We start from the raw sequence: 25,790 nt of genomic DNA, 5'->3' as shown, positions 1-25,790 counted from the left end.
TGGAGAAGGTAAATAGAGAATGTAGCTAGCATTCATCACTTTTTAAACAAGTAACAAACATTCATTTGATGAGTGACGTCACTAAGATTGTGCATTGGTTACAAAAAAAAAAAAATCTCTTCATTCGTACATAAAGACATTAGAGCTTTATGTTCAATTCCTTTCATGACATCAGACAAAAAAAAGACGTTCTTATGACAAAAATTTGTCTATAATGACACCTTATCAATGGTACAAAAATTTGTCTATATTACGTCCACCCTACAAGCTCCCTAACAAATCCAACATCGGAAAACAAAGCTCCGGTGATCGGTAATATAGGCAAGACCTGAATTGCAAGCCGACACTCTCCAATCCGCTGTCCCTCTTGTTTGCCCGCAGCACTCCCACCACTCTATTAATCCTAGTGAAATCTCCCTCGTACATTTTCTCCTTCTCTTTTACGTGCCACCAAACTTTCGCTGCATGAATTTCCAATGCCGCATGCATTGATCCGGTGCCAATAAGATAGTCATCTCCATACGTTAACCCTATCAATGTAGCTGAATAAGTTGAAGTTCTATCATAATATGTATCGACAAAAGAATAACCCAATTATTTATAACACATATAAGATTTTTTTTTCTTCGATATGTTCACACTCAACACTGTGAAAACACATTGCTTCTGCCTTTTTTGTGTACATAGCACACTCGTGAAAAAATTTATGGATCTGCCACTGGAAGTGAGTGGAAGATGTTGAGGCTGGCGCACCATCATCAAAATTTGCTTTCTTTTAAATAATGTGTTTTATGCTTTTTTTGTTTTGTTTTTTGTTTGTTTTACATTTGAAGGAAAGTAAATTTTGGTGGTGGTGCGCGACTTGCTCCGTCATGTGAAATTATTAAGATCATGTTATTTGAACATCATATCACAAGGGTGATGTTGAGGCGACATTTGTATGAGAAATTAGTAACAACATGAAACATACATTTAGATTAGTAGTTGAGGTTGGTATTGGAGGCTTGGAGCACATGTATATGTTGGAGTTTATCGTAATAGCCAATACATGTTACAAATGTTTCAAAAATGCTGCGATTAGAATAAATTAAGATATTGGGGGAAACTAATATAATATATTCGTATACCGTTATTCAAAAGATGATTTTCCTTTCAAAGACCTTTTACATCAAATATATTTCTATGTTTGTTCGGATTAAAATCATAGTCAATAACGAACAACTGTATTTATATTTTTGATGTCTTGTCGATTATAGTGCTTTTGTTTGTTCTTGCACTATTGTGATTTTTTGGATGTCCATATTTTTGATATCTTAGAGCTTTTTCAATGGTGTTACATTGATTGTCATTTCTCAATATCCACTTAGTGATGCCCTCCAAGCAATATGGCTCCAAATCTTGTTTGGTCAATCCTAGGAAGATTTAAACAGCTGACTCTCCTGAACTTATACATGATTTCATTGTGCATTGACAGTTCTAGAATCTGCTTATCTGAGTTCGTCACAGGTTAAGCTATGTGTTATTATCGAATATGTGAGTTAATTTGGGCTTAAAATCATTTAATAAATGATAAGTAAATTTATTTTCAGTTACACATTCATTTGTACTCTCTCATATGACACACCCCGATCCTAGAATCAAGGCGTGCTGGCCGTCACGTGAGCGTGACGTAGCCAAAAGTGCGACATGGAAGCAAGATATAATAGAAATATGAAGGAATTTAAAACAACCACTAGCAGTAATAACCTACTAGCATAAAAGAGTGAGTTATAAAGTAAAACACACGAATTCAGAGCGTAGGTATCAAGTGCAGTCAAGTAGGACTATAATTAAAAGTACAACACCCGCATGTGAGTCCTACATGCAGAACGTCTGTCAGAACACCGAAAAAGACCTCGTGAGCCACCAACTGCTAACTAGAACCTGGATGGGCGCAAAACAAAGATGAGTGGGTCAGTAAAACCAAAGATTTTCCAAAACATTTCATTTAAAACATTTCTAATCCCTCACCGTAAAACTTGTATACTTTCCCAGAAATATAGTATATAAACATATAGATATATCACCAACAGCTCAAATCCCAATCCTTCAACGCTTTTCAGAAAGAATAAGCCATGCCATGCCAAAATATAATATGAATACATCAATATAAATCAGGTGAAATAATAAATCAACCGGAGACCCTACAGTGGTCCTGTACGGCTGATTCTATAGCTCAATATCCCACTCAGCCGGAGTCACCACAGTGACCTATACGGCCCTACTCTGCACGTCACTCGGAACTACGTAAGGTAGTCTGTACGATGAAAGGTGTAAGAATACGCTCTAGGGCTTCTCTCATCAATCATCGGCGCGCATAACTAAGGTCACCCACTAGTCGGAATTACACCTAGTGATCTATACGACTAGCATGTCGGAACCCTCACATGGTCTGTGCGACATTCACCTACTTGGATCCAAGGCGAGCGTGCGGTGTGGTGAATAATATAAGCACTAACACCTAGGGTGCAGGTTATGAGCTTCCAATGCAACTCACATAAAAGTAAATCGTATGAATAATGTAAAAACTCACCTGTGCGTCCACCGCGTCAATTCATATATATATGCATCAATTATCAATTCAAATATCTCATCGATTGCATGCATGGCATTTTAAAACATATTTTCATATAAATGCATTTTCTGGGAAAAACAGTAGTATATAGGTAATACGAAAACAAAACTGCCCACTCACTGGTAAGTCGATGGGTCGTAACCCCCGTGATGTCCCTGGATGCGCTCGTCCTCGGGATAGGTGTCACCTATATGCGAAACAACTATAAAAACGTTAATTAAAACACATAACCAACAATTCGAAATAACTTATCATACGGTGCTCAATTTGGGTATATGAATATACCACATCGACCTACTCGACGTCACGGACGTCGAGAAATTTTTAGAAAAAATTTTGGGCTTTTCACGCGCCCCCACGCGCCGTGGGTGGCACGGACCTACGCGCCCCCACGCGCGTCTTCTTCCTCAGCCAGTCGCCGGACTGGTTTTTCCGGTGGCTGGATTCCGGCGAATTTTGTAATTGCTTGTTCTCCTTCGTTTCTCAACCGTTTTCTTCGAATTTTATATCAAAATGAAGCCCTAAACATGTAGTTTCACGCTATACTACTTTAAGGCTCTAAAAATCACGAAATCTCATTCGAGAAATCCCACGAAAACCGGCCAAATTTGAACGTGGTGATCCCGACGTCCAAAATTTCCAAACGAACGTCCCCGAGCTTCCTTAGAACCTCACTAAGCTCACTGTGAGGTTGGATTGTCCTAAAAATCAACCAACACAAAGTTCATGAATAGTGCCACATTCGGTCCTCGAGTTTTCAACGTGAAAACGAAGGATTTCTTACCTGAAAATGGTATCTTTGAGTTCGTAGGACACTTACGAACACGATAATGCTAATCTCCACGTCGATCCATGAAGTTTCAGGGGTTTTTGACGTTGGTCCGTACGTTTCGAGAGGAAGAGAGAGAGAGAGTGTCGTGAGGGAAGAGAGAGAAGACACGGGGGAAGGAAAATGAGAAGTGTCCCGTGTGTGTGGGTGTGATCCATCCAAAAATAACAAGTCCAGCTCACATCCCTAGCCACACAAACATACATATCACTTTATTAAATCAAACTTAGTTCATTTCCAAAAACTTAGGAATGTATGTATTTAGACCAAAAATATATGTCTCACACACATACCTTAGTACCCGATAAGGGTATTTTCGTCATTTCACGCTCCCGATATGAAAATCTCGGGACGGGCTGTGACACATATCTTCTTCACCTCGATCTCATCCAGGTTATCTTCTTCTATCTCGTCTTCATCTTACAATTTTCTCATAAATTTTCGAATCAATCAGACACAATAAGTGCCCCAAGAACGACAACCACTCATCAACCAAAATGTGTTCGACAAATTCTTTGCTATACACTACAATGGGATTTTCAGACTTCTTTTTTCTCAGTTTATCTAATGAATATAAATATATTATTGCTAAGCAAATACTTTCAAATTCCATTACTTCTAATCCCATCATTACAACCTCTTTTCTATTTACAAACAAGAAACTTGAAAAACTTACCTGTGTTATATAGCAAATGAATAACTTCATGAACAAATAATTGTCATTGATATTTTCCTATGGATGCTTATGACATTGGGTTAACATCAAATTTTCTATAAAAAAAATGATATCAAAATATGAATAATATGTGCAAGTGGTCATTTACCATAGTGGTGGAAAAATGTTGAACCCTTAAGCCCTTGCATGATGGCGTGGGTTCAAACCCGTCGGTGACTAATCTTACCGCTAATCTAACAAAATATATCGATTAACAAAAAAAGAAAAAGAAAAAAAAATAATAATATGTAGGTCAACAGTTTATTAGTTGGTTAGTTCAATCCAATTATTTTATGTTTGGGGTTAGATCAATTAAGCTAGAACAGTGTGGTCGCTCCTTTCACCTATGTTTAGTTCCCGTCGCCGGAATTAGAGCCTCTGCACAATACAAAATCTGATGGCTCGGGCTCGATTGCAAGTTCGAGCTAGAAGCCCGTTTTGCTCTTGCCCATTCAATTGGGCTTTCTCAAACCCAATGGGCCTGAAGTTGCTCTAACAAAGTGGATCTCATCTTCATAAGTGTTGTTTGTAAGTTTAAGTTTCAATTCTGGACGTGTATCAATTTTACAAATGACTCATACCATATATAAAGTTACCATAAAAGGCTCAGTGATTTCTTAAGGAAAATCATTATTTGCTTTGGACACCCGTAGAGTTCTGAAACAAAAAAATTCATTATTTTTATTACAACTTATCACTTATGTTTCGCAATGTCTTCTGGAACTCAATATCAATGTCTTGAAATGCAAATTACACCCCTTAATATCTAAAACTCGATTTTCATCTCACTTTGTCACTTTCTGTCAGTTTTATTATGACATTTGTCAAGTCTCCGACGAGACATGAATAAGACCCTCTTACATGGTGACATATTTGCCACCTCATTGCCATAACAGGTTAAAACTATACGTAATATTGGAAATGGATCATCTTCAGATTCCTTTCGCTTAATCCATCAAATCAGGGAATCCGTGCCATTGAAAATTAATCCAACGATTACAAAAAGGGTCTTACTTTAAAAGTTATAATAACTTCAACTGTTAGATCAAATTTTAACTGTACGAATTCCTTGATTTGATGAATTATGAGGAATTTCCCGTAATATTTTAGAAATGTAAAAAAAAAGAAAAAAAACATTAAAGAATCACTTAAAAAAAATAAAAGAAGGAAATTAAAAATGAGATCCGGGGGCGAGACAAGTGCAGACGACCTGAAACTTGAGTACCCGGATCGCTCCCAACCCGCTTCGTTTTCGGGTCGGTTCTGAATCCCGGTACTGCCTTGCCTCGCCATCCAGATTCCAGAGAGATGGCAGGACTGCTAGCATGGGCAGCAGACGTAGTGGGAGGAGGTGGAGGGCAAGACAACGAAGAAGACATCCCACTGATATTCACTCAGGAGCAGCAGAAGTACGTCCTGGACTTGAATCGCAAAGCATCTTCTCTCAGCCGTTCGATCCATGATCTCCGGCTCAGACTCCCTCCTTCCGACATCTCCCAGCGCCTCCCTGATCTTCACGCCCACTCCCTCGCTTCCAACGCCGCCCTTGCTCTCCAATTGAACGCCCATTCCACCACCCGCGAACAGGTCCGGCTCGGTTCGTTTTAGTTCTCGAATTTCGATTGATTTTTCTTATCTGGGTTGTTGATTTTTGTTATGATTCTTATTGAATTTGGATGTTCTGATTCGAATTCGGTGGTTTTTGTATCTGGGTTTTTTGTTTGGATTGTAATTTTTGTGTACAACTTTGAATTGTTGCACATATTCTTCTAATTTTGAAACTTTCTTATCTGGGTTTATGTGATTGTTTATTTTTTGCTATGGCAGTCGTGTAGTTTAAGTTTTGAGTAATCGAAAAGGCGCTGTTTTTCTCTTTTAGTTTTCTTTCTTAATAGTTCCGATTTGTATTTGTCAACAGGCACAGTTGAGGGAGGTGACATTGCAGGAAGAGAATGCTGCATATGAAAGGGCAATATCGAATTGTGAAAGTAAAATACAGGAGAAAATTCAAGAAGCGGATTTGCTTAAGAGGAAGCTAATGGTGAGCCTTGAGTTTCCCACAACTTATTTTTGCACGATGCTCTTATTCATCATGTATTCTAGGCCTACACATGTATTATAATCTTGTATCTGATGACATTGAGTAATATCGTATTTTTGTTAATGGAAACCACACTTTTTCTGATTTTTTTATATTCTTGTTATCAGGAATTGGACGAGAATGAAAGGAATTTGAGATATGAACTTGAAAATGCACAAACTGCATTGGATGCCAGTCGATCTGGTCAATCAGATGAATCCACTGGTGACCCAAAGACGACTGTTGAAACTGAAAATGACATAGAAGCTTCAAAGAAGGCTGTAATTGAAAAGTTAGAGGAGAGGAAAAAAGAACTGGTCAGTCTCATCTTCCTTTTGATCTTACAGTTGTTTCATCTTCGTTCATTGCAGATGCGTTTGTAATTTGGATTTATTTTATCTCGATTGCTGAAAAGATGTTGTGATCTCTCAGAGTTCAATGGAAGCAGTAGTGAAAGATTTAGAGCAAAAATGGACAGAAATTCAAGATATTGCATTGAGTCAGCCTTCGCCAGGTAGATATAGTACATTAATCATCTGATTTGTTTTATATATAGTGTTTGTTTGCTGTTTGAATGCATTTATACTTTCAATTTACAATGGCCATTTAGTTATTTTTTGTTTAGATGTATTGTTGGTCATAGGAACATTCAAGCAAATAAGGTTTACACAAAATTAGAAACAGAAAAATGTTGAACAAGAAAATGGGGAACGGGTAAGAAATTTATGGTTAGTTGAGTTCTTTACTTCTGTTTTTGGGTCGACTTTATAAAAGTCAATCTTAGTTGTGCATATATTGCCTTTTGGAATCTCAGTGGTGCATATGGTGCAGCATGTGGCTCTTGTATAAACTCATTAACCGCTTCTCGGCTGAATTTTGCAAGTAAACTATCAGTCATTCTAGTTTGTATGACTAATTTGTAAGCAATTTATTTTGTGCAGTGCAAAGAGAGAAGATTTTGGATAAACAACTGCACAGCCTAATTGAGCAGCTAGAAGCAAAACAGGTATCCCCGTAACTTTTCAGTAGTATTTGAATTTTATTATTTCTCAGGTGTCATTTGTATTATTCTCTGTTCATACATGGTAAAAAATTTGTTCATTGTTATCTGAGTGTTTATAGGCACAAGCAGAAGGCCTGGTCAATGAAATTCATTTGAAAGAGATGGAGCTAGAAAGATTGAATGCGTTGTGGAGAAATCTTGAAAGTAGCAACATAGAAATGAATACTGCTAGAAATAGGTTTGGACGGAGTGCATCAGGAAAAGGACCTGCTTCGTCTGATTATATCCTTGACGCTCATCATAGAAATGCCGATGGCCGAGCAGAGAATCAGCAAAAGCTCATGCTGCTCAGGTCGGGTTTTGTGCTTTACATTTTAGCTTTGAACATCTTGGTCTTCATCAAGATCTCATTTTGAAGAGTGTTCCATGAAGACGCTATTAATATTTCCAAATTCTCTTTGTATCTTAAACCCAATATCTCTTGTATTGTAAAAGAGGGGGTGTGAAGAACTTTGTTGTATGAAATATTCTTTGTTTCAAATATTGAACGTATATAAATAAAGAAAGTTACTTTGTTTTACTAGTTATTTTGTAAGACTCAATTCTCTTGGAGTGATCTTTCATTTTCGTCCCTCAACTTTTTTGTTTTGTTTTCCGTGGTCCTCAAACTCACTCTCGCATGACATTTTGATCCTTTCCGTTAACTCCACTCATTTTTATAGCGGACACCAAAATCACCGGCAAAACATGTAGAGCAGTAGAAATCCAATTGAGGCATATTAGTCTGCTAATTTTGAATCCAGTATTCAGCAAATTTTATTAACCCGGTAATGCAACAAATTCATTGTGACGTTGTGGATTGATAGGCGCGTCTTCTTTCATAGCTGAGGAAGCAGAGAGCGAGCGAATAGAGAGCGAAAGAGAAAGAAGGCAGCCAAAGCTACCATGGAGGCTCACGCAGCACAACCAGCGAGCAGAGCCAACCCCCAACCATTACAGTCATGAGACGCGCGGGTGGATAGAAATGCCTATAGATGAGGTAGGTGAGGGTAGCTAGCCGGCAAGGGGAGTGTATGGTAGTCTATTTTTTGTTTATGAAAACGAGAAGGGCAATTGACTGCAAAAAAACCGTACTAAGAAAGAAATAGATAAGCTTCGATTAACAAAAAAACTTGGACTAGTAGAACTAAATTTGCGCGCTGCTAAACATAATCAAGCGTACTGCTGAATCATTACGTGAACCAAGCCCAAGGATGAAAGGTTTCTTCCTGTTATCAGGCATGCTCGCAAATAGCTTTCTCCAAGTTGCATCACCGTGGAAAAGCTTCACAAGCTTTTGAATATCATCGTCAAAGTTCCTCCATGTTGTTCAAACTTTCCAAGCATAGCACCATTTCTTCATATCTGCAACATCTTATGCAGCTGATTGAACATCGTCACTTGAACTCTCGGCAATTTCTGTCATTCTCTGAGTCATTATTTTCATCTTTTGAATCTGAGGGAAGCCTGCCTATTGCTGCTCGAAGAAGCATGGGATCATCATGCAGTTGCTCTAGTGAAGCCTGTGAGGATAATCTGATTCAGGTATTTGGGCAAATGTGGCTCTCTAGTGACAAATTTATGGTCATGTTGTTCCTGGGATGCGATTCCAATAGGTTTTACATATAGAGATGGAGGTTCAGGTGTATCTCCAAGGGCCTAATCTAGGCAAATTCATTTTGGTGCATGCCCTTGTATGGAAGAATCTTATATCCGCCTCTCCTTATGCGTAAATTCGGAATGAAGTCAATTCTGAAGTACGTGAATACGATATAGGGATTTTTTGTGGAACTTCAAGAGCATGTGTAAATGTGCCTCATAAGCCAACTGATTTGAAAGGACAGATGTTAAAATTTCTCCTTTTAAATATCAACACATGGTAATAGTAATGCACTAATTATATATGAGTAAACTGTCGATTTGCCCCCTGAACTATCACCCAACTTTCGATTTGCCCCCTGAACTTTTTAATTGGAAAATTAAGGACTTAAACTAATTTTTTTGGCCGATTTCCCCCTACCGTTAGTTTTTCATAAATTTCATCCAAATTAACGTTAACTCTTATCATGTGCAAACCACGTAACTCTCATTTGTGGACAAAAGCGTCATTTCACTAGACCTTCAGACAAAAAAACTATAGAATCACACATATTTGCATAGGTTTATATTTTAGAAATCTAAGGTTTTCAATTATTTTAAAGAATGAAGTGATCGAACTACCCACACATGTTGTGCATATGCTTCCATTTAACAGAAATTTGGATGGAATGAATGAAAAATTAACAGCAGGGGGCAAATCGGCCAAAAAAATTAGTTTAAGTCCTTAATTTTCCAATTAAAAAGTTCAGGGGGCAAATCGAAAGTTGGGTGATAGTTCAGGGGGCAAATCGACAGTTTACTCATTATATATTGAGAGTGGTCATTCTTTTACTATTTCAGAAGGCTGTGTTTGCCTGAATAGATTACTCAACATGTGAGTTAAGAAATTATTTTACATTTGCTCAACTTGCTAAATTCGTCAACTTAAGTTTTTACTCAAAACTGAAATAAGACTTTGCGTTGGTCAGTTCGTCCAACCTGAATCCCAATATTCCAATCACCAAAGTGGTAGAACGAATTCTAGACCTGTATCTCACACGACATGTTTTGGGTTCGATTTTTGCCGTTGGTGAATCACACAATGGTGGCCAGAGAAAGATGAAATGCCTCTGTAAGTTTTTCTAACCCCAAAAGGGTAGAATGCCATAGAAAAACTACAATCATTCAGCCTTACAGATGTGCTTTATCTCATGATCATATTATATCAACGCTAGTATATATCCATTAATATTATAAAACTTAAATTAATAACATCATCATCACGCTAAAAAATTAAAGTTTGTGTGTAAGAACAAATGGTGCGTTTGAGAATCATATTTCATGTAACACCGAAATTAATACTGTAATGAACAACAAAATTTCGCTGTCGTCCGATTGTCCATACGCTTTCGAAATATTAGGAAGTAAACTACTCACCTAAACTTAATACAAAAATATACCAGTAGCCAGCAAACACCAGCAAATTTTTGCAAGTACGTTGTCTTTTTCACCAATATAGTGCTAGCATAATCATAATAACTCAAATCTATGTATCTACCACATGCATCGAGCACTTTTTTATCATTATTAGTTATGAGGGCGTATCCGTAACACAATTTTTTTTTTACATAATCTTTGACCCATTTTTTTTTTGTGGGATCAACTTCGTAATGTATTTTAATAATTCGAACCATCTATCTTTAAGATATTCTTTGAAAGATCATCTCTAACAAAAATCACCTAAATCTGAAAACATATGAACGTTGGATTAAGGGGTTAGGGTTTATTTGTAGGACCATATTTGTCTATTTTTTTCATTAGAAATGAATGTATTAATGGTCTGGATTTGTTTAATTTTTTGCGAGGATGATTTAGGAATAATGTTCTATAAGATAGACGGTTTGGATCGTTAAAATATAATAAAAAGTGGGTCCCAAAACAACATGCCAACAATTATGTAAAAAAAAAGATGTCACGAATCTGCCCCATTAATTATATATAATCACATTGAAATAAACAAAATATAAATGTGTATAAAATATAAACAATGTGGACGTATAATGTTTCATCAAGCATTTTATTATAATTTACTTTTTTATGTTGCAATGACGATATCTCAAACTAACTATGGGATATTTAATATTTCTAGAGTAACATTCAAAGTGCACGGAACTTCTTCCCCCGTCAGGATGTTCTGTGCCCGGATTTCAACATATACAGCAAAATCTCATTCCACGTATCAATGGGCCCAGGCAAACACCAGTGAACACAGTCAGCAACAGTCATGTTCCGGTGAGGTGAGTGTCCGTAGAAGTTAGGATGTCCATCAGGCCTCAGCAACATAGCTTCAGTTGTATCCATTAACCTAAATTCAAGGCCTCTTTTCATACCTTTCTTTTCTGCTGCTTTTAGCTCCTCTACTTGTGCCAAATACATCTCCAAAATACGCCCAGCGAGCTTCATTTCTTCTTTGCAAAAAGGCCTTGTCCTCGCACAATTTCCTCCCTCGTTCCACGCCCCGTTTTCGAAGTGTGCCGGCGAAAACGTCCTCACAAATGTCACCCCCTTGTAGTTTTTGAGGTTCTGAAGGGTCCTGAATACCGTTTGGAATGCCTTATTGTAGCCGTAGTGCGTGAGAAAAGATTTCATGTTGTCTCGTCCGCACTTGTGACACCCTATAACGCGACCATTTTCGTAGTATATCAGCGGCAGGAAGAACCATTGGCCTGCTGAGACGATGACATAATCAAAATTTTCAACCTCAGTTTCCCAAGCCTTGTCTGGCTCGTCCAAGCCTTGTGTAGTAAGCAGGTCCATCTGGATATGGAATCCAATTCCCAGTAAATATTTGGCATTGGTCTTCGTTTTCGATGGTTTTTAATCCACTGGTAATGTTGCTGTTAGGAGATAGCAATGGAGAAGTTGTGCTGTTGTTTATGCAGAGAGGGATTGTGGTGAGCAGAAGAAAGGTGAGGGCTAGAAGAATACCTTTTTTGTAGGTGTTGTTTGGTTGTGTGTATTTTGCATTTGGCAGATCAATGGCTTGAAACTTCATGGTGGAGAATTGTGAGGCAAGATTATAGATTATTGGATTCTTGAAATATATTTATATATGGGTAATATGTCCAATAATAATGTGATAATTGAGGAAAATTAGCAAATAATTTGTTATGGTATGGGTTACCAACCAAATTATGAAGCAACTTTTCTTTTGGTGGGGCATCATTTTTCATAATTAAATACAACCTTGGACAAAAAATAGCAAAGCCACCTTACATATATAATTGCATACACATTATTTGGGGATAATTACCTTCTAAACAGGTGCATGTGCACTAAGTTTTTCATTACTTGATCATTATTGACCTTTTCAGAATTATTTTTTCTGGCGATATTATTTTTAAGGGACACTTTGGATGCGGTCCCTAGCTATCAACATTCTTTGATTGAAACCTTGTTAGTTTTTAGTTTTTGATTGAGGTCCCTGACATTAATGTAATAATGTAAGTTACTATATTTTTTTAATTCAAAATTCAAAATTGAAATTTGTAATTGTTTATATTAATGAGATTTTAAATAAAACCCATAATTTATGGGATTAAAAATAATAAAATATAAATTATACTCTCTATTATATTGTGTGTGTGTATATACATATATGTATGGGTACATTAACCAAAATTAACAAAAAAAGTTATTGTACCAACACATGGATACATTCTCAAATCAACGAAAAAGAATGTACCCATATAAGTTTAAACATGAATTAAAAAATTTGAATGGATTTTATATTAAAAAAAGGGTACATATTACATATAACAAATTGATATATTTGAGAATGGGTACATTTAAGATTTAAAAAATTGAAAAATTATATGAATGGGTACATTTAAGATTAAAAAATTGAGAATCTTTTTATATATAAAAAAAAACTAATAGGTACAAACTTAATTTAATTTAATTTTTTATTATTTTGGAAATGTTTGAATTGAAAATTAATTAGAAGTTTAATAGAGGTGTGAGTATTAAACCCTAAATTAATTACTAATTTTTATATTAAAAAATTATATAATAAACATGTAAATTCATGATCACATTAATGCTAGGGACTTGAATCAAAATTTAAAAACTAATAAGGTCTTAGTCAATGAACAGTAAAAACTAGGGACCGGATACTAATTTTTCCTATTTTTAATTACACTAATGTATTGTAAGAGATTTGAACTCAGGTGCAAAGAGCTGGTACACTATCCTAATTAACCAGCTTAAATCGCATCAGCTTCCTTGACCAGATCTATGGTAGCCTTACCTTGCTTGGCTCATAGTTGTGGCGGATCTCAATAGAAGTGGTAAAGTTGCATGTTGAGATGAGCCAATTGCTGGAGACGAGAAATAAGAGGATTTCGTTTCTCGGATTAGTGTAGGTCAGTGTAGGTTTCTTTGTACTGCATCAACCGGATAACATCTCGACTAGCGAGTGATGGAAACAACCGCTTGTGAGCTATGTGGTTTTGATGTAGCCTCACTTGTTAACGATGATTTGATGTGGTATCGTTTGTGTTGCGGTGACATTATTTGTGCTCTATAATTATGTTGCATCTGCCATCTTTGTGGCATATTTGTACCGGGGTGCTTGTGCTAGTGTGAGTGTGTGTGTGATTATGGTAGCCAATTAGAGAATTATCGTCATTGTTTATTTGTGTGAATTACCTTCTGATCAAATATTTGGTCACTGAAAATTGTATCCATATGCCGACCCTTGTAATTGCTAATGTTATCATTAGTAATGGAAAATCGCTCTTGTTTCATTTATAAAACAAACTCGCATCTGCTTCAGAATTAGCCAAAATGAATTTGATTCATTCATTCTTGGGATAAAATCTTGCCAACAATAATTGAGTGCATGTATACTTTGGCTTATTTCATATGGATGGTCATCAGGTACTTTGTGCCAGAAGTGATTGGAGTATGATGGCCAGGTCTGCAGTGGCTTGAGAGTGAAGTCAGAAATGATTGTAAAGTGGAAAGTTCTCAGATTAGGCTCGTGGTCTCCACTGTTCACATCGTCAATGTTTGGTTTGACAATAATGCAGCTTTGGCTACATGTCTATGGACTTTACTTATCATCGGGAACAAAATTATGCATAGCATAGTGACGGTAGTTTTCTTTGAAGTGTGATTTAATAGAGGTAAAACACTGTTATAACCCGAAACCACATTCTCGTTATCAAAGATTGAGTTATTAACTTATTTGCCACCAAGAGTTGCTTGGTTGCTATCGCATTTACCTTGACAGGCTGTCTATTCAAATCGTTTCTGAAGTGAATTGAGACGAACAATTAAAATGGGTATTCACTGTAGACAGGTAAACAGGGTGACCTAGTAATGTTGATATATGAAATTTACAATAGTGTAATACAATTGCACATTTTTTACCGATTAGTTGTGCACGACGTCCGTCCTTATTAAGTTAAAAGGACAAAATTTGTATCGATAATGTCAATAACGTGTAAATATAACAAGTTGATGGTTTGTTTATTTTGATATACATTGAAATGTTGTTTAACAGTATTATTGATGGGTTCTGATATTTTGTAAGCTGTGAATATGCTTGATCATGGCCACAGGTAGGTTGCAATTCCCAACTAGCCTCCTCTGGGCTCAGAAGGTTGAATAACTGTGGTTTGTCATCAGTTGTTTCCTTCTTTTTAAGGAAAAAAAAATATTGATGGTTTATCAACATAGTATGTCTTTTAAGAAAGAACCAACATCATCATGTCCTGAGAATTACATTTCTAACAATCATCAACAAACATGTCATATGATCTAAAAAAATTAGTTTAAAAAGTTAGTCTTCTTAACATTACCCTTATATAAGTATATACGTTGTGTGGAATAATCTCGCAAAGTAAAAGGACAATGATAGCCATTTAATGCTTTTCCAATTACAGAGAATCTAAAACTTGTGCAATATCCCTCTGTATACAAAACTACAACCAAATGGGACCAATAGCTTCAAAACAAATATATTCGTGGTTGAAAAAGTTGTGAGATAGAGGCCAGTAAAATCAATCTCATCACCTCTACTATCACCAACACCAAGTCCTTTTCATCCTCCATTGGAGTAAAGCATTAAACAGTTTTGTATAGCTCAGTACCTGAAAAAATGGGGCTGGATATAATTGCTATAATTGTTTAAGTTCTCTTTTAAAAAATAATAGGGTGAAGGGTAGGCTGTACGTTAAGCAATGGGGCAATTTTGCTGCCGGAGCAGCATGTTCATTAGAGATAAAGATAAAGCATGCATTCCTCTTTAAGACGATGAACTCATTCATCTACTTATAAGTTTATAAAGTGTATTTACCATAAAAACATTTAAAATCGGAATCACTCTATCTCTTAATATTTATTTGAAGATCATTCATACAAAAGATTATTCGAATGGAATATCATTTAATCATCTAAATGTATGAAATAAATTAACAGTTCATCATCAATATGCAACTTAGTATCTACACTGATGATTTAATAATACATGTAAAGAATACGCCAGGCAATGAATTAGCCATAGCAATATTATTTGCGGTGGCTTTTCACTGTGCTCTTTTCTGTCTTTTTCCGCCTAGTGATATTATTTGCAGGGGTTTTTCACCTAGTGATATTGTTTGCGGTGGTTTCACCCTGCTCTTTTCTTTCATTTTTCACCCTGCTCCTCTCTCCGTGTTGGTTCATGAAGATTATGAGAACACACTCTTTTACTTCACATGTGCCATGACCTATGTTCTTGTACCTTAAAGGAGTAAGATTCCCTCCTCTCGTATTTCCATCCCCTTCCCTCTCCTCCTCTTACATATTTTTTTTGTCTTATTGTCTTTATAAAAAATCAATATAAGATGTTGACATGGTTAAACTGTAACCGTTCAAATAGGAGAAGCGGGTGTTAGAATATAAGTATGAAACTAAATATTATAGCCGGTTGTAGTGTTTCAATTGACATAGAAAAGTCTTGTTAGAAAGCTAAAAATTATCCTAATTCTTGTAGGATTGTAATTCAGATATGATTTGGATTCATAGCTGGTATCCTATGGTGTTTCTAATAGGATCGAATTATTAGGATTGATCAATTATAAATAGTGGCCAATGCTCTCACAAAATACACGCTCAATATTGAACTAAGACCTATTGTTAGTTTGAGCACTTTTGATTTTGCAAGAGAGGAGAAGGTGCACTGTTTAGAAGTCTGGTTTGGCTTCTTTCTTCTACTGTTTTTACGGGTTAGTTTGTCATTGTATTTATTGAATTGTGATTTTAATACTTGTATAAATTTGTGATTCCTGAGCTTAATCTCTTAACTTATATTTATGATAAGTTTAAACTTATTTGTGGTATCAGAGCCTAAGATTGTTGCTCTTGAATTCAAATTGAAAGTTAAAAAAAAAAAAAAAAAAAAAAAGCAGCAAAAGACGTGATGGTAAATTAGCAGTGGTCAAGCTTAGTTTGTGAGATACTATGTAGGTTTTGAATTGAGTTTGTTATATGCATATCATGTTTGCCGCAATATAGGTTTGTAATATTTGTGATTGCTTGCCAAACGAATGATGGCTAAATGTTGAATTCAATTTGGTAAAATTGAACTATTAAGCTTCAGCAACTATTAATTTTTCTTCTGTGTGTTAGATTCCATGATGATGAATTTTTATAAGAATTAATCAAGGATTCATTGGGTAATTATGGAACGCGAGTACATAAGTTATTGTTTTTGTGGGTTTGATCGGTTTGGATTAATAAATTTGATTATAAAGATGTTCATAAAATATGCCTTTGTACAGACCAAATATAAGTAAGATTTTAGAAAGATGAAATCTTGGTTTGAAGACATTAATAAGTTTTTTGTTTTTCCAAGAGATATTAACGTTTACGGTTTGTCTTTTTGCTGGGAATTTGTGTTGACGGGATTCAGGCCATCACTTTGGTGATGATTTTGGTTCGGCGGGTCTGTAACAATGGCGATGTACTTCGATAATCTGCGATGATACGGGTCCACTGGAATTTGTTACACCCACCCCTAATTTAAATTGTATTTTCACTAAGTTTGAGATTATCTTGCTTTTAAAATTGTTTTTAGGTCTTAAATGGTGTGCCCAAGGGGCCCACCCCATGTTTTGTCCCCCGTTCCCTTTCCCTTTCTTTTATTTTTTTTCTTCTTTCTTCTGAAAAGTCTCTATTTCTCTCTTCTCCCTCACTCACCCTTACACTCTCTTGGCTCTCTCTAGCTCAGCCCCTCCAAGGGCTTTTCTTACCAACAAACATCACCACAACAACATCAACATCTCCATTAGCACCCTAGTGAGCTTAGAATCGAAGAAAGGACACCTCAAACCTTTCTCTTCCATTCGGCTGGTACTGTTCATCGTCTTTCCCGATGAGTTTATGGATTTTTCAACGTTGGTAAGCTTCTAGAAACCATTGGGATGTGTTTTAGGGTTAGATTGAAGCTTGTTTTAAGTTGTGTATACGTTTGAATTACAGAAAATTGCTCGGGAAAGCTTTTCCAAATTTTCCAGCGAGCACCGTCAATTTCGAGATAATTTCCGGCCAAACCACTGTGAGTTGGCCGGCGTGCAAGGTATCAATCTCTTCGTCTCGTCGAGTACTAAAGCTTTCCTTTTTTTCACTCAATTTCGTTGAGTATTGAAGAAGTTATACTCATTTGAATCTTACCCAGTTTCCGGCGACCTCCAAGGCTTTCAAGGTATTTTCCGGCCAAACCACAGTGAGTTAGATGTCATGTGAGGTACCATTATCTTCGTCTCTTCGAGGGCTACAACTGTCATTTTTGAATCACTTGATTTCGTTGAGTTTGGACAAAGTTATGGCCGTTTAAAGGTTGTGCATTTTCCAGCCGATTTTCGGCTCTCTCTCCCATTGGGTCCGGCGACCCACCAAACCCAAGCCCTTTCGGCCTTCCCTGCCGAGCCCAACCCTTTTGGTTGTGAGGCCTTTGGGCTGTGAGTGTGTGTGTGTGTGTGTGTGTGAGTGTGTGTGTGTTGTGTGTGGATTTGGGCTTAAGCCCAAACCACCCCTTTTGTACTTTTGTACCTAACATATCCAAAACCAAAACCCAATAGATCCTAACCTTATTTCAACCTAAACCTAAACCCTAATCCGGATTTCAAGCCTAAAACCCGTTAGACCTAATTTGACCGTTGACCCCCGGTCAACATTGACTTTTCGGGTTTTCGTTCGGGACCCTTTTTAGGGTAATTCGACATTCTGAATCTGTTTCCAACGTCCGTTTTTCCAAATTCAATTGTTATAATACACTTTTATTAATTGGACCATTTATGTGCTTAGGGGCAATATTTGTGACGTTTTCGTGGTTGCTAGTTGCGTGGCTCTTCGGCGGTGAAGTACTGTGAGTGTACCCCTTCAAAAACATGTTTTAATAATAGAAATGCATACATGAAAAGCATGATTTAATACTTATGTTTTATGAAGTACTTTATGAGATAACATGCTTACTGAGGCTAGATTGAATTATTACTATTTTTCCTATAACCCATGTTCTTATAGAATATCTGATGGATGACGATATGATATTTAGAACATGTTTAGAACACCTCTTTATAGTATAGATGATGGATGACTTTATACTATGAAGTTGTTTTTCAATATTGATATATTCAATGGTTTTGTACTTACCTAGTGGTCATTTCCGCTACAGGATGTAGGGATAGATTCCGGTCCGTCCTGGGCGACGGTTTGGTGTTGGCATAGGGCTTGGAGGGTGTTTCCTCTAGCATTTAAGACCAGGGACGGGGAGCCGGCATGGGGCCTAAAGTGTATTTTCCTCTGACTGTCTGCTCAGAGACGGGGAGCCGGCATGGGGCCTGGGGGTTATCGGACAATTCACTAGCGATTATTATATATACAAGTTATGATTTGAGATACTGCACATCATGCTAGGTTTCGGAAAACCTATGTTTTACATTATATGTGTTTTCATAAAATCTAGGGGTTAGTATGTTGATAACTGTTTTATTATATATATCAAATTGGTCCACTCGTGTTTGTTTTGCGCCCCCTTCAGGACTTATAATCGAGGCATACAATCTCAGCATCCAGGCACTTCCGCATCGGTATCTTCGAGGCCTCTCGGTGTAGGACCCACTCCTGTGTTCATTCAATTTTTATATTAATTCTTTTAGTATTCTAGTTAGATGTGTACTCTGAACACGTTCCTTAAATGCATTTTCCTTATTATTTACCATTTATAAGTTTTATCTATCCCTTGTTTTCAGCATTTGCACTCAATAAATGGCTTTCGTCACCCTCGGGTGTCGGCTAACACGTGCCTATCCTGGTATTCGGGGAATATCGGGGTTGGGGCGTGTCAGAATCTGTGGTGATGATAATCCACATGGATGGGTCTCGAGGATTGATGGATAATTTGTTTTGTTGATTTGTGGTCGGGTCAACAAATATGGGTCCGGTGATGCATTTAGGTAACTCAGTTCATTGTTTCATGCATGATTAATTTGTTCTCTTATATGCATGATTATAGTGTGATGAGTTAGAGCATGATGAATTAGGGCTTTCATAAGGTTTTATCTTGAATCCTTTTCTGCTAAACCTTTCTTCTCAGTTTCGAACATTTGTTATATCGTGTCATTTTGCTTGTAAAATTGAGTGTCGTGCATCAATTATATTTTGATGGATATTATATAATAAAAGTTATATTATATAATATCAAGGGGCTTCCAAGTATAAAGAAGCACAAACACAAATCTATTTTAATATATACATGGATGCATAATGTGTTGGTGCATGTATCTGAATGAACATATATATGTGAAATATGTTTTGGCTAGAATCATTATTGTGCATATATGGCGGATTTGTATACATTGGGTTTTATCTTATAATGATCTTATTTTTCATTAGTTGACCCAAATTAGATTTTGTGGCTATATATATTGATCGTAGCCTTAAAAATTTACTTGTATGATTATATAGGTCAAGCTATAAATTTTGAGAATTAGCTTGTGTCATCTATATGCAGGAATGAGAAACAAATTAGCTTATGTGACATGTTGTCCATATTTTTGTACAACACAAATTGACATTGCCGAATGCATATTGATTTAATTTATGAATTCATAAGAAAGCATGTGCTTATTGTATTGTGAAAATCATGGAGTTTAAGATGCATTCTTATTGTATAGGTGTATTTGTGATTTCATTTATGATGCATGCTTCCGCAATTATGTTTTGATTGAAATCTCAAATAGGGAGGAAAATGAATTTTGAGATTCCAAAAGAAATAGTGGTCTTGATTATCTCGTTTTAATCAAGACATATTGTTGTGATATATATCCAGACATTATCAAAATTTGGTTGATCTTGCTCGATGGATATTGAACTAGATATTGAATTAGTTAGGATCAAATTGAATGCAAAAATATTGTGCTTGCTATTTTGATTTTGATAATTGTTGAAACTGGTGATTTTGGGTTTATGTGAGATAAGTTTTTCCGAATGGATTGTGACTATCTTTTGATACATAGACTATTTGCATAATGGTTTAGGTGTATATTGACTAAACTAAGATTATGCAATTGGTGAGGAATTGGGAACCAATTGGTTCATATCTCTGGTTTCTTTATTGGTTGTGCAATACATTTTGCTTATACTTAAGTGGGAGAATCATATGTTTGAATGTAAGCATAAGGCTAAGAGTATTTAAGCTGGCCATTATAATTCATTTGGATGCTTGAAAACCAATTTATGGTTTTATTGAAGCAATTGGTTGAATTAGTTATCTTACTTAATTAGTTTAAGTAATGAGAAGTTTAGTGCTATTTGTTGGAGCTAAACTTGACTTGATATAGTGGGAGCAAACTATTTTATGTGTTTGTTCTGGTCAAGTAAAAACACATTTTTATATATACAAATTGGATGCATGTGATCATGGAATCTGTTTGCATATTGGTTGCAGCAATGTTTCTTTGATTCTACATTTTGAAATGTATAGATATAATGTATGTGATGTGAATTTCTTATGCGATGAGACTAAATGATCACATTGATCATTTCTATTAAAAGTTTGCGAAGCTGAAAATTTAGCGTAGTTCATGCTCAAGTGGGAGAATATAAGATATAAAGATATGAGCATGATAGTAAGTTGGTATTGATTTTTGACAGCTTGTATGATTCAAACTAGAATAGAAGGTCATATGATAAGAATGCTAAGGAACTGGATTGAAACTACACGAATTTGGTTTCCTATGTAGATTCTGATAAGTCATTCAGTGTATTGCAATGATTGTTAGTTAATGCAGTTGATATTAACTTGTACTTAACTTGGTTGTGTCAAGTATGGCCTAGATGAGTGGGAGCAAATTGGTTTGGTTTTGCTACACAACGTTCACATAATTACAAAGTGCAAATTAAGTATGTTGTGATTTTTGGGTTAATTCTATGATGTAATAGAAAAGATTATTAAGTTCCATACTTTAAAATGCATTGGTAAGTTGTATGTGAGGTTAAGCTTTTGCTATCCAAAAGATTTGGCGATCATTTCTATGAATATGAAAGACTGTGTGATTAATATGTTTCATACTCAAGTGGGAGAATGTTAGAATATGAGTATGAAACTGAATATTATAGCCAGTTGTAGTGTTTCAATTGACATAGAATAGTCTTGCTAGAAAGCTTAAAACTATCCTAATACTTGTAGGATTGTAATTCAGATATGATTTGGATTCATAGCTGGTATCCTATGGTGTTTCTAATAGGAGAATTATTAGGATTAATCAATTATAAATAGTGGCCACTGCTCTCACAAAATACACGCTCAATATTAAACTAAGACCTATTGTTAGTTTGAGTACTTTTGGTTTTGCAAGAGAGGAGAAGGTGCACTGTTTAGAAGTCTGGTTTGGCTTCTTCTTCTACTGTTTTTACGGGTTAGTTTGTCATTGTGTTTATCGAATTGTGATTTTAATACTTGTATAAATTTGTGATTCCTGAGCTTAATCTCTTAACTTATATTTATGATAAGTTTAGTCTTACAGAGGGAAGGAAAGAGAGATTAGGAGGGTAGAGAATCCTCATTTTTCTTCTGCAAAATGTGTGGTATGAACAATGATTTACGAGGGAGGACGAAAATGAGAGGTCGAAAAAGAGAGGTCGACGTTTAAAGAGCCTGGTTTTTGTTTTCTACCATAGCCGAAACTGGTATGTGTTCATTTGCATGGCAGAAACCACCCAGAAACCAAATGGAGAAAGAAGATTCAAGACCACAACTGCCATATCTCCTTTCCATTTATTGTAACTGAGGAGCTTGGCCCCAAAAAATGGCTAAGGAGGAGACTATATTTGATCAGCCTGATGCCCCTTTTGCTAAATAATAGCTCGATGAGCTCCATAGAATTAAGCCTAGTCATTGATTGAAGATTAGTTTTTGAGCAAATAATGCCATTTTTTAGCTTTTGACCTATTTAGCCTTCTCCATTGAAGATAACCTAAAAACTTCTCTATCTCTAGCTAGCAGGCTTGTAAATCCTGTTCTTTAAACCCTAGCTGAATTGTAGCAACGTGTATGTATTTCTAGTTACTCTTAGTTTCTTCTGTAATTATTACTTATATTTTAAATAATTTTGCATTAAAATATTTCATACAGGGTTCAGTTAACGACAATTTTCAAATTCATCGAATAATATATTTGATTGACCAAAAAAAAAATAATCAAATAATTTATTTGGTATGCATAAACACACATTTTTTTTTTGTACTTGCTGTTTGAATGCTTTTAATCGAATTCAACCTAGAATATTATACTTTTAATTTGGATCTATATTGCATGGTCTTAGGCACATTCATCAACCAAATCAATTTTCAGATAAGGAATTCGAAATACGCTAATTAAATTTTGCAAAAAAAAAAAAAAAGAAGGAAAATTTCTATGGAATTGAAATGTAATTTTAATAAAGTTCATTACATGCTTCGGCATTTAATAATTAATATGTCAAATGAAATAAAAAGCTTCTAGACAAACGAGTTCACATGAAGACACAATCCATTTTCTTTTTCTTCTTTGCCTGCATCTGAAGAAAAGGAGTCCGACTGCCAAGGGTTGTAGAGGCCGACGGCATAGAAGAGGGCATAGCATAACGACAGTCTCCAAATTCGGTTGGCGACACTAATTGAAGACCTCCAGATTTTCTTTTGTGAGGCTCATGGGTGTGTTGCGCTGATGGAAGCATACTTAGGGGTGGTTTGGGAGTGAGGTGCTTAAAAAAAAAGCACCTATGAAAAAAAGCTGTGAGGGTTTTAGGTGTTTGGTAAACTGAAAAAAAAGGCTTATTTTGGAAGCTGCTGTGAGAATAAGCTGAAATTAAAGGAAAAAGCTGAAGCTGCTATTTGTAGCTTTGAAAAACTAGCTTTTTTTTCAAAGCACACGGAGCTACAATGCTTTTTTAATGAAAAGACCCACTATCAAACTGTTTTTTTTTTCCAAAAGCACTTTTACAAAAAAGTTTATCAAACACTCTGCTAATTTATTTCACAGCCGCTTATTCTCACAGCACAGCCGCTTATTCTCACAACAGCTTTTTTTCAAAGCACAGCAATACCAAACCAGCCCTTAAACCTTCAAGAGTTTCATCCTTAAGAATTTACCTCAAGGTCTGAGAAGAGACAGAGAATCTCAGGGAGAAAGATGCATTTCTCTGGGGTTCTAGTCACTGACGCGAATGCCTTGTGGCATATGATGGCAACTATTGACAGCCTGCTGTCAAATGATCAGGGTGAAGATCAGCTTGTCGATGTGGTGCAAATGTTGGCACCGTTCACTGTGAATTTCACTTGTTGTCGAGGAGTCTGTTGCATCTACTATCACAAATATCTATTTATATATATTGAGTTAATTACTGGTCTCGCATTGAAATATGATCCATATGCATAAGTTTAAAAAACTATGTACAGATACACGATTGATCGACTGGTGTCGATAAGTGTGAGCAATGTGCAATCTTCTGAAGTCCGCTAAACCCCTTGTGATGTGCCCTCTTCTGTGCCGTCAGCCTCTACAACCCTTGGCAGACTCCTCTTCAGATCAGAGGAAGGAATAGAAGAGGAAAAATAAAAGGATTGTGCCACCATGTGATCTCGGTTGTCTAGCAAATCAAATTCGAGAAAGAATCTTTGCTCCCTCTTCCCTGCGTATGCTTTCTTCTTCACCGCCCCAATTTTTATTCCAGTTGAATTATTATTAGCATTTGATTTAAACGTTTCCATCGAATATAATGCAGATTTTTCACGGTTTTCCTTTGAATTTAATGTTCAAAACGTTCATTCGAATTTAATATCTTTTAAACTTAATTTGCCAAAATATTTTTATAACAAAAAATAACTAAAAAAGAGATAGAATCCTTCTTGCCTGCGCAAATTTATGAAAATATCAACAAAAAGGGGAACTAATAGATAAGGATTTCAAACTTAATCACCAAGTTTGCATCGTAAATTATGGGACTGGCTCCATAAATATAAATGTGAGATTGGACTCAATTTCATAGAGCAAACGGAACTAACATCTTTCATTCACGCATTTACTTACACATTCCTAAAACAAAAGGAAAAAGATATACGGAGCCTTTCTTACCACCAAAAGTGGTTTGATTCTTTAGATCCTTTTGGAGTATGTATTATTTCCCTAATTTGGCTCATGTCAGAGAGGCAGATCCATCCGCCAGCCTATATATTAGTCATGCATATGTACAAGAACCCCAAAAGTCTCAACCTAACAAAAACGCAAAACAAATTCTCAAAAACCCTAGCATTATACTTTAGGCCATGGGAAACAAAGCATCCCGCTGCGAGGAGTACTCAAACTCGAAAAGTAGTAGAGTTTCAGAGCGGGGAGAGGAGGAAGAAAACAAGCCTCATGAGGACTACTCAAACTTGAAAAGTAGTAGAGCCTCAGAGCTGGGAGAGGAGGAAGAAAACGAACCTCATGAGGAGTACTCAAACTCGAAAAGTAGTAGAGCTTTAGAGCGAGGAGAGGAGGAAGAAAACAAATCTCATGAGGAGTAAAACTCGAAAAGTAGTAGAGCTTCAGAGCCGGGAGAGGAGGAAGAAAACAAACCTCATGATCGAAACAGTGACAGAATTAGCAATCTTCCAGATGCTATATTACATCAGACAATTTCCTTGTTACCCATCAAAACCATTGCACAAACCAGTGTTTTATCTAGAAGATGGAGTTATCTATGGGCCTCCTATCCTGTCCTTGACTTCTCTGAGGTTTTTCCAATGCCCTATCCCAAATATTTGGTTAATGAGAAAATACTTGATCAGCAAATAAAGCAATGAAGTCCATAACCACAGCATTGCCCCGCCGCCATGACAACTCTAATATAAGGGTTTTTCGTGTTTTGGGCCATATGAGTTGTTCTGATTTGAATGAATTCATTGGTCGGGTGGTGAAGCATAGAGTTGAGGAACTTAGTCTTGAAATCTGGCCGAGAGATAATTGTGAAATTCCATATTGTTTAATTGAATGCGATTCTTTAAGAGCAAGTCCACCCTTGTGGATTGCTCAGGGGATAGGCACCAGGAAAGGGCCCGAGGCCCGGTGGACAACCCTCCAGCCTTGGAGAGCCCGAGTGAGGGTGGGAGCCCGAGCACAAGGGGGGTGGGGAATTGACAGGCCTGCAGCCCGAGGGCCATGCATTTTTTTATGTTTTTTTGTGTCAGCCCGAGGGCCTGCAACCCCATTTCCATGTTTTTTTTTATTTTGTATTATTTAAACAAACAAAAAAAACTAATATTTTATTACCTATTGCCAGGGGGAAGGCTCCAAGGGTGGAGATGCAAAAGATAATTACTGTTCATTAATGTCAGTTACTATTCATTAAAGGCAGTTACTGT

The 25,790-nt window shown here is 36.3% G+C and overlaps 2 protein-coding genes and 1 long non-coding RNA gene across 3 annotated transcripts; 1 reads left to right on the top strand and 2 right to left on the bottom strand.

The window, feature by feature from the left end:
* Window positions 1-1,632: 1,632 nt before the first annotated feature.
* Window positions 1,633-3,398, bottom strand: LOC139187946 (uncharacterized). Its single transcript, XR_011570987.1, has 3 exons — window positions 2,900-3,398; window positions 2,735-2,801; window positions 1,633-1,923 (listed from the first exon to the last, which is right to left on the bottom strand). It is a non-coding gene; the product is annotated as an uncharacterized lncRNA (long non-coding RNA).
* A 1,895-nt stretch (window positions 3,399-5,293) lies between these two features.
* LOC103442484 (uncharacterized) lies at window positions 5,294-7,828 on the top strand. The gene is made up of 6 exons (XM_008381272.4): window positions 5,294-5,745; window positions 6,077-6,199; window positions 6,367-6,555; window positions 6,671-6,752; window positions 7,180-7,244; window positions 7,361-7,828. The coding sequence occupies exons 1-6, from the start codon at window positions 5,467-5,469 to the stop codon at window positions 7,655-7,657; spliced, it is 1,035 nt and encodes a 344-aa protein (XP_008379494.2). The 5' UTR covers window positions 5,294-5,466; the 3' UTR covers window positions 7,658-7,828.
* Window positions 7,829-11,042: 3,214 nt separating this feature from the next.
* On the bottom strand, window positions 11,043-11,675 carry LOC103409265 (protein trichome birefringence-like 19). The gene has a single exon (XM_029107908.2). The coding sequence runs from the start codon at window positions 11,673-11,675 to the stop codon at window positions 11,043-11,045; it is 633 nt and encodes a 210-aa protein (XP_028963741.1).
* Between the last annotated feature and the right edge of the window lie 14,115 nt (window positions 11,676-25,790).

Source organism: Malus domestica, chromosome 09 (genome assembly GCF_042453785.1).
Source record: "Malus domestica chromosome 09, GDT2T_hap1".
NCBI lineage: Eukaryota > Viridiplantae > Streptophyta > Magnoliopsida > Rosales > Rosaceae > Malus > Malus domestica.
Note: the sequence above shows the minus strand (reverse complement) of the source record. Positions and strands in the feature narration are given on the sequence as shown.

Coding starts and splice junctions, on each gene's coding strand:
- LOC103442484 (XM_008381272.4), top strand. CDS start 5,467: ATGGCAGGACTGCTAGCATGGGCAGCAGACGTAGTGGGAGGAGGTGGA. Junction 6,200..6,366: donor TGCTTAAGAGGAAGCTAATG/GTGAGCCTTGAG, acceptor TCTTGTTATCAG/GAATTGGACGAGAATGAAAG. Junction 7,245..7,360: donor AGCAGCTAGAAGCAAAACAG/GTATCCCCGTAA, acceptor GAGTGTTTATAG/GCACAAGCAGAAGGCCTGGT.
- LOC103409265 (XM_029107908.2), bottom strand. CDS start 11,675: ATGGACCTGCTTACTACACAAGGCTTGGACGAGCCAGACAAGGCTTGG.